The sequence below is a fragment of the Puma concolor genome, chromosome E3 (genome assembly GCF_028749965.1).
Source record: "Puma concolor isolate L17-30 chromosome E3, mPumCon1.1.hap2, whole genome shotgun sequence".
NCBI lineage: Eukaryota > Metazoa > Chordata > Mammalia > Carnivora > Felidae > Puma > Puma concolor.
In genome coordinates, this window is record NC_141682.1 from 33,510,536 (window position 1) to 33,525,888 (window position 15,353).

At 52.5% G+C, this 15,353-nt stretch overlaps 1 protein-coding gene across 10 annotated transcripts in view; it reads right to left on the minus strand.

The window, feature by feature from the left end:
• The window catches only part of CLEC16A (C-type lectin domain containing 16A), a 203,191-nt gene that overhangs the window by 42,883 nt on the left and 144,955 nt on the right, over positions 1–15,353 (minus strand). For 5 of the 10 annotated variants that reach the window (XM_086691247.1, XM_086691249.1, XM_086691245.1 and 2 more), the window contains exons 19-21: positions 11,936–12,087; positions 9,011–9,215; positions 7,144–7,308 (exon numbers count right to left, since the gene is read on the minus strand). In XM_086691247.1, the coding sequence (XP_086547373.1) occupies positions 7,144–7,308; positions 9,011–9,215; positions 11,936–12,087 (522 nt within the window). The remainder of the gene's footprint in view (positions 1–7,143; positions 7,309–9,010; positions 9,216–11,935; positions 12,088–15,353) is intronic. The other 5 variants (XM_086691253.1, XM_086691252.1, XM_086691246.1 and 2 more) reach the window with 1 other exon arrangement.

Here is a 15,353-nt window from a genome sequence, read left to right on the forward strand (position 1 = left end):
ACTCGGCTGTGCCACCGGCCCTGACACATGCCCGCCCATTCCCTGCTGCCAGCGAGGCTGCCCCTCGGGGGCCCACCGGGACCTACGGAAGCCCAAGGGCTGAGTGAAGCCGGGGCTTGGCCTCCTCCCACAGCATCCCGCCCAGGCTCTCGGCTCTCTTCTCCACGAGCAAACGGAGCGGCGTTCCCTTGGGTGCACGAGGCTCCTGGGCACACAGTCGCTTTGACAGTCGGAGGTGGCCAATGACCCCGAAAAGTGAAGCAACACTCAATTCTTTGGAACTCTTTCCTCCTCCTGCCTCCACCCCCAGAGAGGCTCATCTGGGGCCCAGGGCTGGGTCCGCCCGCTGCGCGGCGTTTCGCAAGAGGGCTCCTCAGACACCGAGTGCTAGTGTGTGCACTGGGAAAGCGTCCAGATCTGGGGGCACGTTCCAGGTGAGGGAGCCTCGTGGGCCCTGACTCAGGAACGTGACTCCTTCGGGGCTGTGTGCTCCCAACTGCACAACGAGCTCACACTCCCTCTTCGCGCCTTCCCCGGGGGCTCCAACAAGAGGCGTGGAAAGCAGACCCTAGGACTCAGCTCAGGGATGAGTTTTGAGTGGGACCTGATCCCCATACCTCTGACCCAACCACGCAAGGGCTGCTCTCTTAGAGACCTCTGCCAGAGAGCTCTGAAGGGAGCTCAGATCCTGATTTTACACAGGCAACATTTTTAAGTTTCAATTCTGCTTTTTGCTCTTGATAGACTGGGAACAAATAAATCTATGCCATGATGGGGTCTTTACAAGCCTTCCAAGCTCTACCCAGTTTGGAAGTGGTGGTTGCGGGGGGGGGGGGGGGGCAGCATCTTTCCAGACGGCTGCTTTGCAGGTTTATCCCTGATGCGAGGCGGGGCTTGGAGTGTGTGAGTGGTGCGCGTAAGATGGGAATGGGGAACGATCTATCTATGCCAGGGCCGCCCGGCAGGCCCCTCCCTCTCTAATGGGTGTCTGTCTTGCTGACCTCTGGCAATCAGAGATAAGTGGCGGCCATCACCAATGGGCGCCTGGAGACAAGTGGGATTTAGAAGCAGACAGTGCAGGTATGGCTCTCAGCCTGCCCTGTGTGAGCTCCACAGACTTGGTCCAAGACTTGGTTTCCCGTATGTAGAACAGGGCGAGCCACACCAGCTCCCAGCATTATCCAGAGCACGGGATTAACGCATACAGAATTAACACGGAATTAACTGTGACTGGCACAGTTAATTCTTCCAGTCAAACTCTATGCCATGCTCCCAGAAAGAGATGATGTTTTCTGTTCAAAACACCCAGAGCAGGGCGCCTGGGTGGCTCAGTTGGTTAAGTGTCCAACTCTTGACATCGGCTCAGGTCACGATATCCCCTTTGTGGGCTTGAGCCCCCCGTCGAGCTCTACAACTGGCAGCGTGGAGCCTGCTTGGGATTCTGTCTCCCTCTCCCTCTGCCCCTCCCCCACTCACGCTCTCTCTTAAACTTAACACACACACACACACACACACACACACACACACACACACACACGGTGTGAAGGTCAGAATGAAGTTTCTGTAAGTCACTGACCCAGTGGCTAGAGTCTCTGGCCAGGGATCCGAAGGCTCGGGAGGGGTTAACAGGGGGTTGAGAAGACTGGAGGAAGGTGCCGGGAGGCTCTCCTTCCTGTGTGACTCCAGAAAGGGCGTTTCTTTTGCCTTGGGGAGCCGGGAGGAGAGAAGTGGCTCCAGTTTTCTAATCGGAAACAAGAAAAATAACAGGCCTAAAAAATTCGTTTCTGGGAAACACTGTCATGAGATGACATTAGCACCTAGTACGTTATCCCAGGAGAGGAGGCAGGACTGAGGTCTATGAATTAAACATTGATTTTTTTTTTTTTTTTTTTTTGGCTGTCAGTTGGAGGCTTCGTGGTCAGCGCGGCTGGCTCTGAGCACACTGCGATCTCTGCGTTCTCACTCAGTTACTCAGCTGCCAGAGGCTGGCTCTGGAACTAAGCTGCCTTTCCACGGAACTATTAAATGTTCTGGGTCAGTGACCGATAGGGCCGGTTTGTTTGCCTTTCATAAAGATAACACTCGTGGAAAGCGCTGCACTCCCCCTGTGCTCAGGGATTTAGATGTTTGCCCAGAGACAAATGGCGGCCTGGACCCAGCAGGGACAAGAAGTAGGGACCAGAGAGGAAAGCGGGACGTCCCTGGTGGGATGAAGTCTGACTCTGTGGCTGGCATCCTGGGCCACCACCACCAAGTGATGCAGGTGCCAGGGCCGGGAGCAAGACAGCAACGCCCCTGCCGCAGTTCACGGTCTGATGGGAAGACAGGACACTGAACAGCTCATCCAGCCCAGCCTCCATCCACCAATCCACGTCCCCGCCCGCATTCGACAGTCACTGGGCACCTGCTCACTAAGCATCGGCGGTGGAGGGCAAGACGAACAGTGCCCCGGAGCCTTCCAAGCGAGCACGGGGCAAGTGACACAGCCGGGAAGACAAATGGGTCAACTCCATCGGATGGCAAGGGCTCGGGAGGCCGTGGGAAAGGCATTCTACTCCGACGGAGATACCCCGACGGACGGCAGACAGGTGTTCAACTAAAAACTTCCACGTGCATGCTCGCAGCAACACCGAACACACTTGCCCGAAGGTGGAACCCAGCCACGTGGCCGTCAACGGCGCGAGAATGGACGAATGAAAAGCAGTCTGTCCACACGGGGGAAGCTTGGACACACGCTACCACATGGAGGAACCTCCACGCAAATGTGATGCTCAGGGAAAGAGACCAGACACAAAGGGCTACACACCGTACGACGTATACGAACATCCAGAAAAGAGCAGTCCATAGAGCCAGGAAGCAGAGCGGTGGTGGCCAGGGGCTGGGGAAGGGCGAATGGGGAGGGAGGGCCCTGGGGAACGGGCGTTTATTTGCGGGGGGATCAAGGTATTTTGGAACTAGCACAGGTGGTGGTGGCACAAGACCATGAACGTACTAAGTGCCACTGAATCGCACGCTTTCTTTTATGTTATGTGAATTTCACCTCAATTAAAGAAAACCAGCTGTGCCTGGGGGCGGGGGAGGCCCCTGAGCAGGTATCTGATCAGAGTCCTGAGCGCTGAGAAGGAACCAGCCGTGCCGTGTGTGGAAAGATGCCCTTGTGGTCTAGTTTTGGACACCCTGCCTCCCTTGGCAGATTCTGGCAATCGGCGGTCTCTGAGGGCTGGTGGGACAAGGCCTCGAGGGCACTAACGGGGGAGGGCCGCCCCTCGAAGGCAGACTCTAGATCTGGTCACGCCTGCCCATGGTGTCTGCCCATCACACACTGTTTGCTGATGACCGCCCCCTGCCCCGGCCAGGCGGGCACCCACGCCTCTGCCCTCGCAGAGCTGAGCTGAGCTGAGCTGAGGTGAACCTGCCGCAGGGGCGAGGGCCAGGAACATAAAACCGGCCAATAAATAGGATTTGTGATTTATCTCCGAGCCCAGTGGAAAAAAGAGAAATATACCAAAGTGGCTAGTCACCTAAGAGCCCTGATTTATATTCTACTTTACTATCTCTTCCAAGGAAATGGAGGGTGTATTTTCATTAAATATAATCATTTACAGCTGGTAAGGGGGAGACACACAGCTCTGTGACCATCACCTGGCCGGCAGATAAAATGGGAAGGGTGGCAAGACAGAGTCAGCCCCTCTGGCAGTCACCCAGAACTGTTTTCCCCATTGTGAAGGATCCCCTCTGGGCAGGAGTGAGCATCCCACCCAGGTTTTGCAACCATGTGGCCCACGGCAAGGGACACAGAGCAAGACCATTTCCAAAAGGTGGGGGGTGGGGAGACAGCGTTGCACTCGTGAGCCCAAAGGCGGCCGTGGCGCCACGGCATCAGAGGCCAACCCAAGCCATGCTTCGGAAGCCCCCCTCCGGCCCCACCCCTTGGCTTCTGAAAACTTTCAAGGTGAGGGCGACGAACCCCGGCTGATGCGCAATAGCTCCAAGTCTATCGCGTGGGTGCATGTGCCCTGCCCGGGGGGAACATCTCGTTCGCTTTGGTGACAGAAATTAAGCGGGAGAATGCTTCCGATCTTCCAGGGTCTCAGTTCCCTTGTGTCCCTTGCTTAGTCCAAGTGCCACAGACCGAACCACCCAAAGTCTATATAAACTATAGCTCTTCGGGATCCTCGATATTTTTTTTAAGGGTATAAAGGGGACCCGAGGCCCAAACTCTGCAAAGTGCTGACTTCAAGGAGCAGCAGGGGCCGGTGTGGCCGGGGGTGGGGGGGTGGGGGGGTGATGGGATGAAGGAAGCTGGGTGGCTGCGTCTGAGAGGCCAGCTGGGGCCCGTTTCACAACCACCACGCAGGACCAGAGTGAGAGATCTGGGTTTTGTTCCAAGTACAACCGGAAGCTACCGGAGGGTTGCAGGGAGGGGCATGATGTGATGTGACTTATGTTCTAGAAAGATCCCTCTGGCCGAAGGGGACTGGTGAGGGTGGAAGCCTGAGAAGCTGAGGATACTGCTCCACGATCTAGGGAGAAGGCAGCTGGCTGGCACAGGGAGGTGTCTTCTGGAAGCAGAGCAGGCCAGCAAGGGTGGGACGGTGAAGAGGAGGACCAAGGATGATTCCAGATGCTGCGAGGCTGTGGGGCAGGCTGAGACAGCCAGTGGTGAGGAGGGGAAGGGTGGGGAGAGCTCCCCTCCCTCTCTCTGAGTCACACTGAGGCTTGGGGATCTCACTTGCTGGTCAGGCCATGAGGGCAGGGAAGGCCGAGAGGCCTCTCTACCCAAGGGCCCAAAGCAGTTGCCCCCAGGGCCACATCTGTGAGAGTGTCCCCACTCCCCACACCACACCCGAGTGGCACCTCCAGAGGCTGTCAGGGGACAGATACAGGGAAGGGGCGGAGGGCAAGCTTCAGCAGCTACCTTTGACCCTCCACAGTCCCAACTGGCTCTACCTTAAATACCAGACCCTGGGGCCAGTAGCAGGGCGGTGGGCACCACCCCCCCCTCCCTGGACAGGCCCAGGCCACAGGAGACAGGCCCATACCCCCAGCATTGGATGACCTCACTTCTCCCTGGGAGCCCAGGCGGGGTAGGAGCACTTGGTAATAAGTCATTGTAAAGCTTTCTGCAAACAAGAGAGATGATTATGCAGATGCTGAAGAATGTGACACTTGGCTCTATTTATTTATTTACACTTGCCTTGTCCAAAAAGGACTGAACGGAAGTAAGGCCCAGGTTTTTCTTTTTAACCTGTTCGTTCCCAAGACAAAACCCGAATGATGCTAAAGAAATTATTTCTTCGTATGATGTTATATGTCAATTAGATCTCAATTTAAAAAATCACAAGGCGGTGCTTATAGAAATGGTATAATAAATTACAACTCTGTGGAAAGAAAGAAAGAAAGAAAGAAAGAAAGAAAGAAAGAAAGAAAGAAAGAAAGAGAAAGAGAGAGAGAAAGAGAAAAAGAAAGAAAGAAAGAAAGAAAGAAAGAAAGAAAGAAAGAAAGAAAGAAAGAGAAAGAAGAAGAAATGATTTCCTACCAAGGCAATCTACATTTAACCTAGACTCATGGCCATCATTTATGTTTACTTAGCAACCATCTCTACAGAACATGACACAGCCTGAACAAGCTTTGACAAAGAACCCTCCAGACCCTGGAAAAGGCAACAGCATCACGTCGCATTTCGTAGCTGAAAACAAAAGCAGTGTCACCATCAGTCTTAGAGACCAAGATGGGTCTTAAGGAAGAAAACGGTCCAGGCAGTGGGTGGCAGCGTGAGCCGATGCACTGTCCCAGAGCACATGTTGGGACTACCTGTGTCAAGACGAAAAGCCTCCCCTTGGACCCGGCTAAGAATGTGTCCCACAGACAGTCGAGATTTGCACACTTCTACTGAGACCCCCCCCCAAGGATGTCCAATGACACTGGAGGAGCAAAACGATGGAAGTGACCCAAACGTCTGCCAATACAAAACGTTATGAGAGATGTTTCTGGTCCAGCCATGTGCTAAAATACCACATAAGAGTTCATCGTTACTTAGCATGAAGTGATGTGCGTTGACGTGGAACACCAAAGTATCCGTGAAAAAAGGCAAGGGGCAGAATCACATAGGTGGTATGACTCCGCGTGTAGAAATAGACAAGAAAAACACGTATGGCGTACAAACGAACATTTCTGGAAGCACAGGCAAGAAACTGTTCACAGTGATTACTTCTGGGGGCAAAGCGGACTTATTTCTCATTTTATCACGTCCTGTTTATATCTTAAAATACCACATGCTTACAATGTACATATTTCTAAAATGAATTAATGCAATCAAAGAACGAATATAGAATAAATCATGGAGCGGAAGGAAAACAAGAGCCCTGACTTGGGACAGGTCCTGATCGCCGCGTTTTAAATCAACAACTGATCTTCCATCAAGAGCCGCTTTTGAAAACATTCTGCCATATTTCAGTGCGAGTTTGAAACCCTAACACGCTTGCAGGGGGCCCCCTGGCCAACTTTGGGAAGTTCTGCAATCAAGAGCGAGGCTCTCTTTCGAAGGACGGGGTGCACGTGGACTTATCTTAGACACACTGGAACAGGAAGGGGAGAGGCTGCCAGCCCTTGGGAGGAGCAAGCGGCACTCGAACTTTCTTTTCATGTTTCTCTTTTCTGGGGAGATGAGCTCTGGAGGAAGTGGGAGGGGTGCTCCCAGCCCCCACAGGGAAGGCCGTGGCACAGCCCTCTCTGTGCTCGCCTTTCTTCAGGGGTTGGAACAGGAACCATGCACACGGCCTCACTCGTCATCCCGCCTGGAGAAGGAGAGGACTCCCCCACGGCCTCATTACTAACAATCTGAGCATTTCCAAGAAACTCCCAAGAAAGCTCTTAGTCTTAATTCTGAGAAGTTCTTCCACATCCCCAGAAAATCTCTGGAAAACCAAACCCAGGCGGCAGAACACCAAACAGAAAGCCAAGATTTATTTCTAGGGCTTGTGTTGCATCTTGAGCTATGCTTTGACGAATTCTAAGAAACGGGTACTTCCAGCCGCCCGGATTCCGACACGGGAAGGGAAGCTTGCTCACACAGACTCAACAGACAAGGTCCCAGAACCCTGGGGCGGGGGTGCAAGGCGGCGCAGGGTCGGGGCGGCTTACCTGGCACCTTGTCCACGGACGCGAACACGGAGCGCTGCACGGTGGGGTCGCTGCTGCCCCGGCGGCACTGGTCGTAGAAGCGGAAAGGCAGGTGCTGGGAGGAAGAGGAGCCGAGTCTAAACCCCAGGACGTCGGTCGTCGGCTGGATCGGGAGGTCCAGGAGGGCTATGTTCAAACAACACCGTGGTTCATGCTCGTCACATGGGCCGGGGGTGTAGATGCTGGGGCCGCAGCCGGAGCGGCCGCGGCCCCTGCCGGGCACATCGCGTGGACGGCGTCAAGCAGGCAGCCGGCGGCCTCGAGCTGGGGAGACCGGCGCGACACCGAGGTCCCGCCTGAGCTCAGGACACAGCCGGTGCCTCGCGAGGGATTCAGAAATGGACGCTGGCCAGTCTCCACCTTGGACCCTTGGCTTCCACAGGCAAAAAGACCCTTAGCGAGGCTTCGTTGCGGGTACGACTTTAGACCCCAAAGCAAACGGGGCCAATTCTGCCCTGAAAGTTCAGACATGTACACGTGCACGGGGAGGCGCGTGTGAGGGAGAACATATCCGCGCGTTCACCTGTGTATTTATGAGTTTGTGCTTATCTGTCACGGTTGCTATCTTTCCTCCCAGAAACAAATCTCATGATAGAGCAATTTGGAGGGGCTTTTTAACATCAATTGAAGGCATACCCGAGGCGTTCATTCTAACAGCCACTTTACGGCATAATTCTCAATTTTCAGATGAAATATTTAGCCTTCGTGCCAGCGCTGAGAAATTGCTTTACATTAAAAAAAAAAAAAAAAAAACAAAAACAACAACCACCCTCTAAAAATAAATCTTAAGAGGAAGGACGGAATGATTTAAGTCACTTTGCACATTACAAAATGCTTCTGTAATGATTTCATAGGCCAAGTTTCAGCTAAGCAAGAAAACAAGGGACGCATGGGACACAGGCCTGTGCAAATCAACGGGGCACGCACGGTAAGTAACGCAATCCAGAGCGTCCAGAAACCCGGCCCACCAAGGGTTTATTTTTAGGTAATCCCTTTAGAAAGCACCCCTCCTCCTCCCTCACTGGGCTGGAACTGCTCCCAGCAGCTACACCAGGATGACCACTGGTGCTCGAACTGCAAGGCGTTGGTGTCTGGAGAACGGCTATTTATAATTTGGGGGGTTGATAGAATGCCTGCTCCCCCGGGGGAACGCTGTGCCATCGGCCCTGGTGATCGGAACACCCTCGGTACAGAGCCTTTATTTCTAAGAAAGCTCGGGCCTTCCTGCCCAGGGTGGCGCAAGGCCTCCTCACACGTTCACCACAGTCCCTGTGAAACAGACAGCGACTTCCAAATTTAGTGCTGGGTCATCGTGGCCCCCTCACCACGCAGGGCTGCCTCTCAGGAGAGGTGGAGGGAGGGGGCAAGGGATGGGCTTTCAGGAGGAAGTTCCGCGCTGGGCTTCTGTCAACCAGCTGCGCGTGTGACTTTGGGCAAGTCACAGAGCCTCAGTTTACTCTTCTGTAAAATGCACAGGACAGACCCTCCTGATCTTATTAAGGGTTAAGGATCCAGAGTAGTAGAGGAATGTCCAAGCCTTTTGTACACGTAAGCTAGAAGATTCCCGTGTGTGGGAAGTGAACAGCTGTCCCAAACCAACACCTGTCTGTTCAGGGCCTCTTGCTCGGTCAGGGAGGGTTCTCCTCCCCTCCACGTGGGCCTAGAAACTCTCTAGAAATCACACACCTGGGGAAGGGGAGAGTCTGAGCAGATCCTCCGTTCTGTCACCACAACACGAGTAACTCCTCTAAGCCACACGTGTCCTCCCCTAGCGGTCAGCGTGTGAGCCCGAGGGCCCTGGGGACATCCGCCAGGGCCGGCCACTCACCGGCTATTCTCTGCATCTTCATGCGCCTCGCCTGGATGCGGCCCTTGGCCAGGCGCTGCTTGGCGATGATGCAGCGGATGTGGTCCGAGAAGACGAAGGTGGCCTGGAGGATGGGGAAGGGCTTGGAGTGGGGGCTGGACGCAGGCTTGTGGATGGTGATGTTCAGGGCGCGGCTGTCGTCCTCCACGCCGGTCACCTGCATGTCCTGTGGGGGAAGTGGCAAAAGCAAGGGTGTTCGTTACATTCGGGAGGAGGGTGGCGGCTCAGAAGCCGTGGGATCCGTGTCTCATCAAGAAAGCGGTTCCCTGGCACTGACTTGGTCAGAAGAGCACACGACTCTTGGTCTTGGGGTCATGAGTTCAAGCCCTATGGTGGGTGTAGAGATTACTTAAATAAATAAATGGAGAGGTTTTTCTTTTTAATGTTTATTTTTGAGAGAGAGAGAGAGAGACAGAGACAGAGACAGAGACAGAGAGAGCACGACTGGGGGAGGAAGGGAGGGAGAGAGAGACACAGACACGCGCGCACACACACACACAGAATCCAAAGCAGGCTCCAGGCTCCGAGCTGTCAGCAGACAGCCCAAAGCGGGGCTCGAACTCACAAGCTGTGAGATCATGACCTGAGCCGAAGTTGGATGCTTAACCGACTGAGCCACTCAGGCGCCCCAATAAATAGAGTTTTTAAAAAAGAAAGAAAGAAAGAATAAAAAAGAAAAGAATAGAAAAGGAGTTTCCCCAAATTCCCCCAACTCTGCTTTTGCCTGAAAAGAGCAGCCTCCCAAACCAGACCAGGCTTCGAGAACAGGACATGGTAGGCAACAAAGGTGCTCACGGGGAGCCCGCGCTGGCTGGGACCCTGCCCCCGAGGACGTGGGCTTGCTAGGGAATAAATGGGTGCACTGGCCTCTCCAAGGGACCTCAAATAGCCGGACTGTGGCAGTCCTTCCTCACTTCTGAGAATACTGGAGACAACAACCCAAAATGCCTGTCGCCATTGGCCATGGTCTGAGATAGGCGCACTTATCTACTGACCAACTTCTTCCTGGCTTCTTTTCAGAAGGGGGGGATCCCTGACACCCACACGCACGTCTCTGGAGAATTTCTGGTCCCTAACAGAGAATGCTAATCCAAGAAGGGACAGGGAGGGCCACTCAGCAGGCAGTGAAGGAAGCTGCATTTGAAGGGTGTAGAAGAAACTCGCCCATAGCAAGCGTGATAAGGATGAATCCCATCTAAAACCTCAGAAAGGATTTTCTGTATAAAGAATCTGCATCGCACAAGAGTTTGAGGTGATGCAAGATAAAGGCACGAGGCGAGACAGACGTGGAAGTCAGACGTGCTGGAGGAGGTGGGGTACATGAGCTAAAAAGGCTCACGAAGTACGACGGTCGCTGTTTGTGGGCATTAAATCGGGCACAGGGTCCTTGGAAATAGTACCTGCCTCAAAATGTGGCAGCAGATTAGATGGGCTGTTCCACATTTAAGGCGGAGAACCTGGCACACAGGAGTGGCCTGACAAGTAAGTAGCAGCTACTAGAAGGCGACCAAAAGGAAAGGTTGATGTGGCTTTCATCGTCTGACGGAGGACACGTATTAATCCTTCGAGGGAGAAAAACACTTTCCTGACACTCAATTCTAAAGGAAATTGATCATAAGTTTAGATACATAAGACGTACTAAGTCACCTAACGGACAACCTCTTACAGGGTAGTCTTTTTTTTTTAATGGAAGATTCTTCGTCGAGTTTCTCGCATCCCTCTCTGTAAAAGACATTTTTTAAAGGGAGAGATCTTCAAAAAGAGGAGGTTGGGGAAAAGGTTGCAACAGCATCCTCGAACACGTGGGCGACTCCCTCAGAGAGTGGGATGCTGACAGTGGGTCACACTGTGCAGAGGGGGGACGCAGGTCAGCCCGGGCAAGACCTTGCCGGTGACCATGCACTGCCCAGCAAGGGAACGGCCTGCCTCAGAGCAGGGCACGTCTCGGGTTCTGCTGCATATCTGGGGACGGAGCGGGGGGTGGGGGTGGGGGGTGGTGTGTGTGACAGGGGGTGGGGACTGGAAGGCTGTTTTCAACACTGCTGGTTCTTCATTTCATTCAGTTATGGAGCTGACATTAGTCACCTGCCAATAAGAAAACCCACAAACCATACGAAAACCCACGTCCCAACTTGCGTTTGGCAACTTAGAGCCCATGCCTCCTAGAAAAGGGGTGAGGACGAGGTCACGCTCCTAAACTGTCAGTGGCAGCAATCGCTTTAGAGAGGAATCTGGCAGCGTCTATGAACGCTGAAAATAGGCACGCCCCAGCTTCTTGGAGTCCGCCTAGGGAAGCCCTCGCTCAAGTGCACGTGGAAGTAAGGACGGTTCTCTTCGAGGCAACATTGTCTGTAAAGGTAACGATCTGGCGACAGCCACGGGGGACTGGCTAACTGTGCCTCAGCTCAGTCACACAGCAGTGAAAAGAACATCAGAGAGTCTGCACATAATACGCGGTCAGCTCTAAGACGTGTATCGACTGGGGGGTGGGGGGAGTTTAGAATACGCTCAGCGTGACACTATTAAACACACACACACACACACACACACACACACACACTCTCAAGTACGTGCACACCATGTTTATAAACAGCACGTGCGGTTATATTTATATGTGCGTTTATTTATATGTGCAGCAGCTCTGGAAGGCCCATACTGATAATGCAGGAGAAAGTTTAAGAACTGAGGGTTTGGGTCAAAGCACACTTGACCCTTATCTGTGCAGTATTTTCACTTTTTTTTTCAAATAACAATCTGTTCATGTAGTCCTTGTGTCATCAGAAATTAACCGTAGAGACAGATGATTTGTGTGTGTGTGTGTCTGTGTGTGTGTGTGTGTGCACACAGCCAGCCAAGAAGAGCTCCCAGGCTTCCTGGCCATCATACCTGCAGCAGGCCTGCGAACTTGACCACTCCCCAGCCAAGCCTGGACACATCAGGTTCCACTAAGCTCATCTGGTAAATATCGACAGCCAGGAATCGCTGGACCATCCCGCCATCCTTGGTGATCACGGTGCACGCGATCAGGTCACTGTTGTCTGCGAACAGGGAGAGGGAGAACAAAATGAGGGGCAGTCCAGCGGCCCAGTCTGACGGAGACGGGCGCTCAGAATGACTCGCTGGGCGGCAGCGTTTGGCGGGCAGAGTCCAGATCTGGAGGCACACACACACCTGAGACTGAGGCCCTCCCCTGAGTCTCGCGGGGCGACCTGGGATGATGCCCACCCCTCTCAAAGTGATGGCTGAGTAAGGTACGTAAGGCATTATTAGTACAATGTTTAGCATGCAGCAGGCGCTCAAACTGTAGCTAAGAAAACTCAACTGAGAATCCTGGTAACGGTTCAGTGCTTCCTTGCAGACAGATGATGGGTGGCAAGCTGTGACGGTGTTTGCCTGAATTAAGGGAAGTCGCAGGAAAACAAGAGTGCCCTGCTTGGTTCTAGAACCGTCATACTTCCAATCTGGTGTCTGGCAACTGAGAGCTGACCTTTGTACTAGATGCTGTGTGATTCTGGGCAAGGCACTTGGCCCCTCTGAACCACAGTTTTCCATCTGTATGATGGGAATAATCTCCCTTATTCTGAGATGCTTGGTGCTTCATGTGTGTGTGTGTGTGTGTGTGTGTGTGTGTGTATATATATATATATTTTTTTTTTCTTTTTTGAGAGAGAGAGAGAGAGCATAAGCAGCAGAGGGGCAGAGAGAGAGAAGAGAGACAGAGAGCGAGCGAGACAGGATCTTAAGCAGGCTCCATGCTCAGCACAGACCCCAACAGCGGGCTAGACTCCACAATCCTGGAATCATGACTAGGGCTGAAATCAAGAGTCGGACCCTCAACCGACGGAGCCACAGGCTCCCCAAGATGTTCTGTGCTTTAAAGGAGAACCGCATTTAACACAGAATCCTTACCGTGTGCTGGGCCCCTTCTCTTACTTGGAAATTATCCTCCAATTCGAGGTCTAACTTAGTGCCTGTCCTTGATGGCTTTGACATCTCCAGAGTAAGACAGGACCGTGAAATCTACCGTCTGCTTTGAATTGCCTCCAATGGAATCCTCTGCCAAAATTTTTTTTTTTTTTTAAATAGCCAAAACAGGAAACAACCTAAATGTCCCCAAACAGGGGAAAAATTTGAGTATGATTTTTTTTCCCATCACATGCAAAATTATCTACCCATTTAAAAATTATGTTTAACCAAACTGTGAACAACAGTTGCCTATGGAAAGGGAAGTGAGAATGGTCGGGGGGGGGTGGGGGGCGGGGGGAGTGCCTATGTGGGGTGGGGGCATCGATGGCAGAACTTAAATTTTTGTACTACATAGCACTGTATTCCTTGAAATTATTTTAAATAGCTATTTTTTGAGACAGAACATGGGAGGAGGGGAAGGGCAGAAAGAGAGGGGGAGAGAGAGAATCCTGAGCAGTCTTCTTGCTCAGTGCAGAGCCTGACTCGGGGCTTAAACCCACGAACCGTGAGATCACGACCTGAGCCGAAACCAAGAGTCGGACGCTCAACCGACTGAGTCACCCAGGCGCCCCTCCTTGAAATTATTTTAAAATGAGAAATTACTCAAGACGTACTCTTCAAGTACGTATTAAAAACCCAAGTATAAAATCCTATTTACAAATAACTGCAACGACATTGGAAAAGCCACTGAAATTTGAAATGGAAGAGGATAAGAACTGTATTATTCTGATTTTGATGTTGTTGTTTTTTAAAGAAGCATCCCTACAAAGAAAACACAAATGCAGAAAATAAAACGGAAACATTAGATGTTTCTGATAACAAGAATGGTAGATGGGGTTTTTTTTTTCTTCTTGGAAGCAGCTTTACGGAGTTATAATTTATATATCGTAAAATGCACCCATTTTAAGTGTACAGCTGGAGTTTTAGCAAATTTACAGCTGTGAGTTACTACATTCCAGCTGTGTGATACCTGAAGCGCCCCAGTGGGTTTGATCGAGAGCACTGTAACCACATATCTGGCTTACGTTATTGGAGGCGGGTGGGTGGGGGAGGGGAGGGAAGGTTACACAGACAGTAGAACTCTTGGCCCCAGACACACGTGATGACGGACCTGGGCTCAGGTATTCCCCAAGGATTTACGCCCCCCCCCCCCCCATTTTTACTTTCCATTAAGATCTAGGAAGGACAGGGAAACTCCTCTCCTCTCTCAGCACCACCTTCCTATATACAGCCCCGTTTAACCCTCTGAAAGCTAATCTGTTGGGGATTGCGGCTTCACGGGGATGGCTTCCTCTGGGCTTTTAAGGGCTTCATGTCTCTGTGCATTCTCCCAGGGGTAGGCCCACCTCGGACGGCCAGCAGCCCCACGGCAAACACCAACACCAGGTGGGATTAACCCTCGACTTTCTTCATATTCTGTGGCAAGGATCTTGCCCCCTTTCCCAACAACCCAGCCAAGCACCTTAGAAGATTTCTAAAAATTATTTCATCCACAATGTCTAATGTCCCTACTGGCCCTCTGTATTCAGAAGTGGAAGCCAGCATGCCCACTGTTTCCAGCATGTTCTTTGTAGTATGTAGAGTTTATTTTCTTCACTCGGGACTTAAAGCGTTTTCCTCAACGACAAGGTTTTACTTTTCTATGTAGAAAACAAAATGGTGAGGGATGCTTTTTCTTTCCCTTTCCCCTTTCTCCCATGCCCTGCTCCCCCAACAAGCAGGAAGGTGGAATCCTAGGATTTCTTCTCTCTTCACATCCACGGAGGACGTGCCCCTCGTGGCGTGACCGGGGAAGGCAGACACAGCTGTGGTGGCAATGGGCAATGTCAACGGGGTTTTGTCTGAAACAGTGGGGTTTGGGGGCAGGCACCACCCTCATAAAGCCTGGGGTCCTTGAGAGCTTCGGGGGCCAAAAAGGGACCCACTATCTCTGCCCCCAAGAACAAAAAAGGAAGGACAAAACCCCAAAGCGGAACAACGTTCAGAAATGCAATTGAGACATCAACCTCCCCTCCCTCTCCCCGTGAGGCATTTCATAAGAAAAGTAAAAGGCAACCGTCCCCGGGGGAGCCAGGACCTCCAGAGTGGGGGAGCCTCTGGCTTTTCAGAAGCTTTGGGGGCAGCTAAGGGAAAACAAAGTGGGGTCCTCAGGGAGACCAGGCAATGCTGTGGGGGCTCGTCTGTGGGCCTCCTAGTGTCATCTTGGGGAACTCCTCCCCCCCCCCCCCCCCCACAGCCCTCTGCTGCTCCCACACTGGCTATGGGTATTCTCATCTAAAGCCCTGGGGACAGGGGCTGTCTGCTCATCTCTGGATGTTTTGGGGGGAGGGGGGCCCAG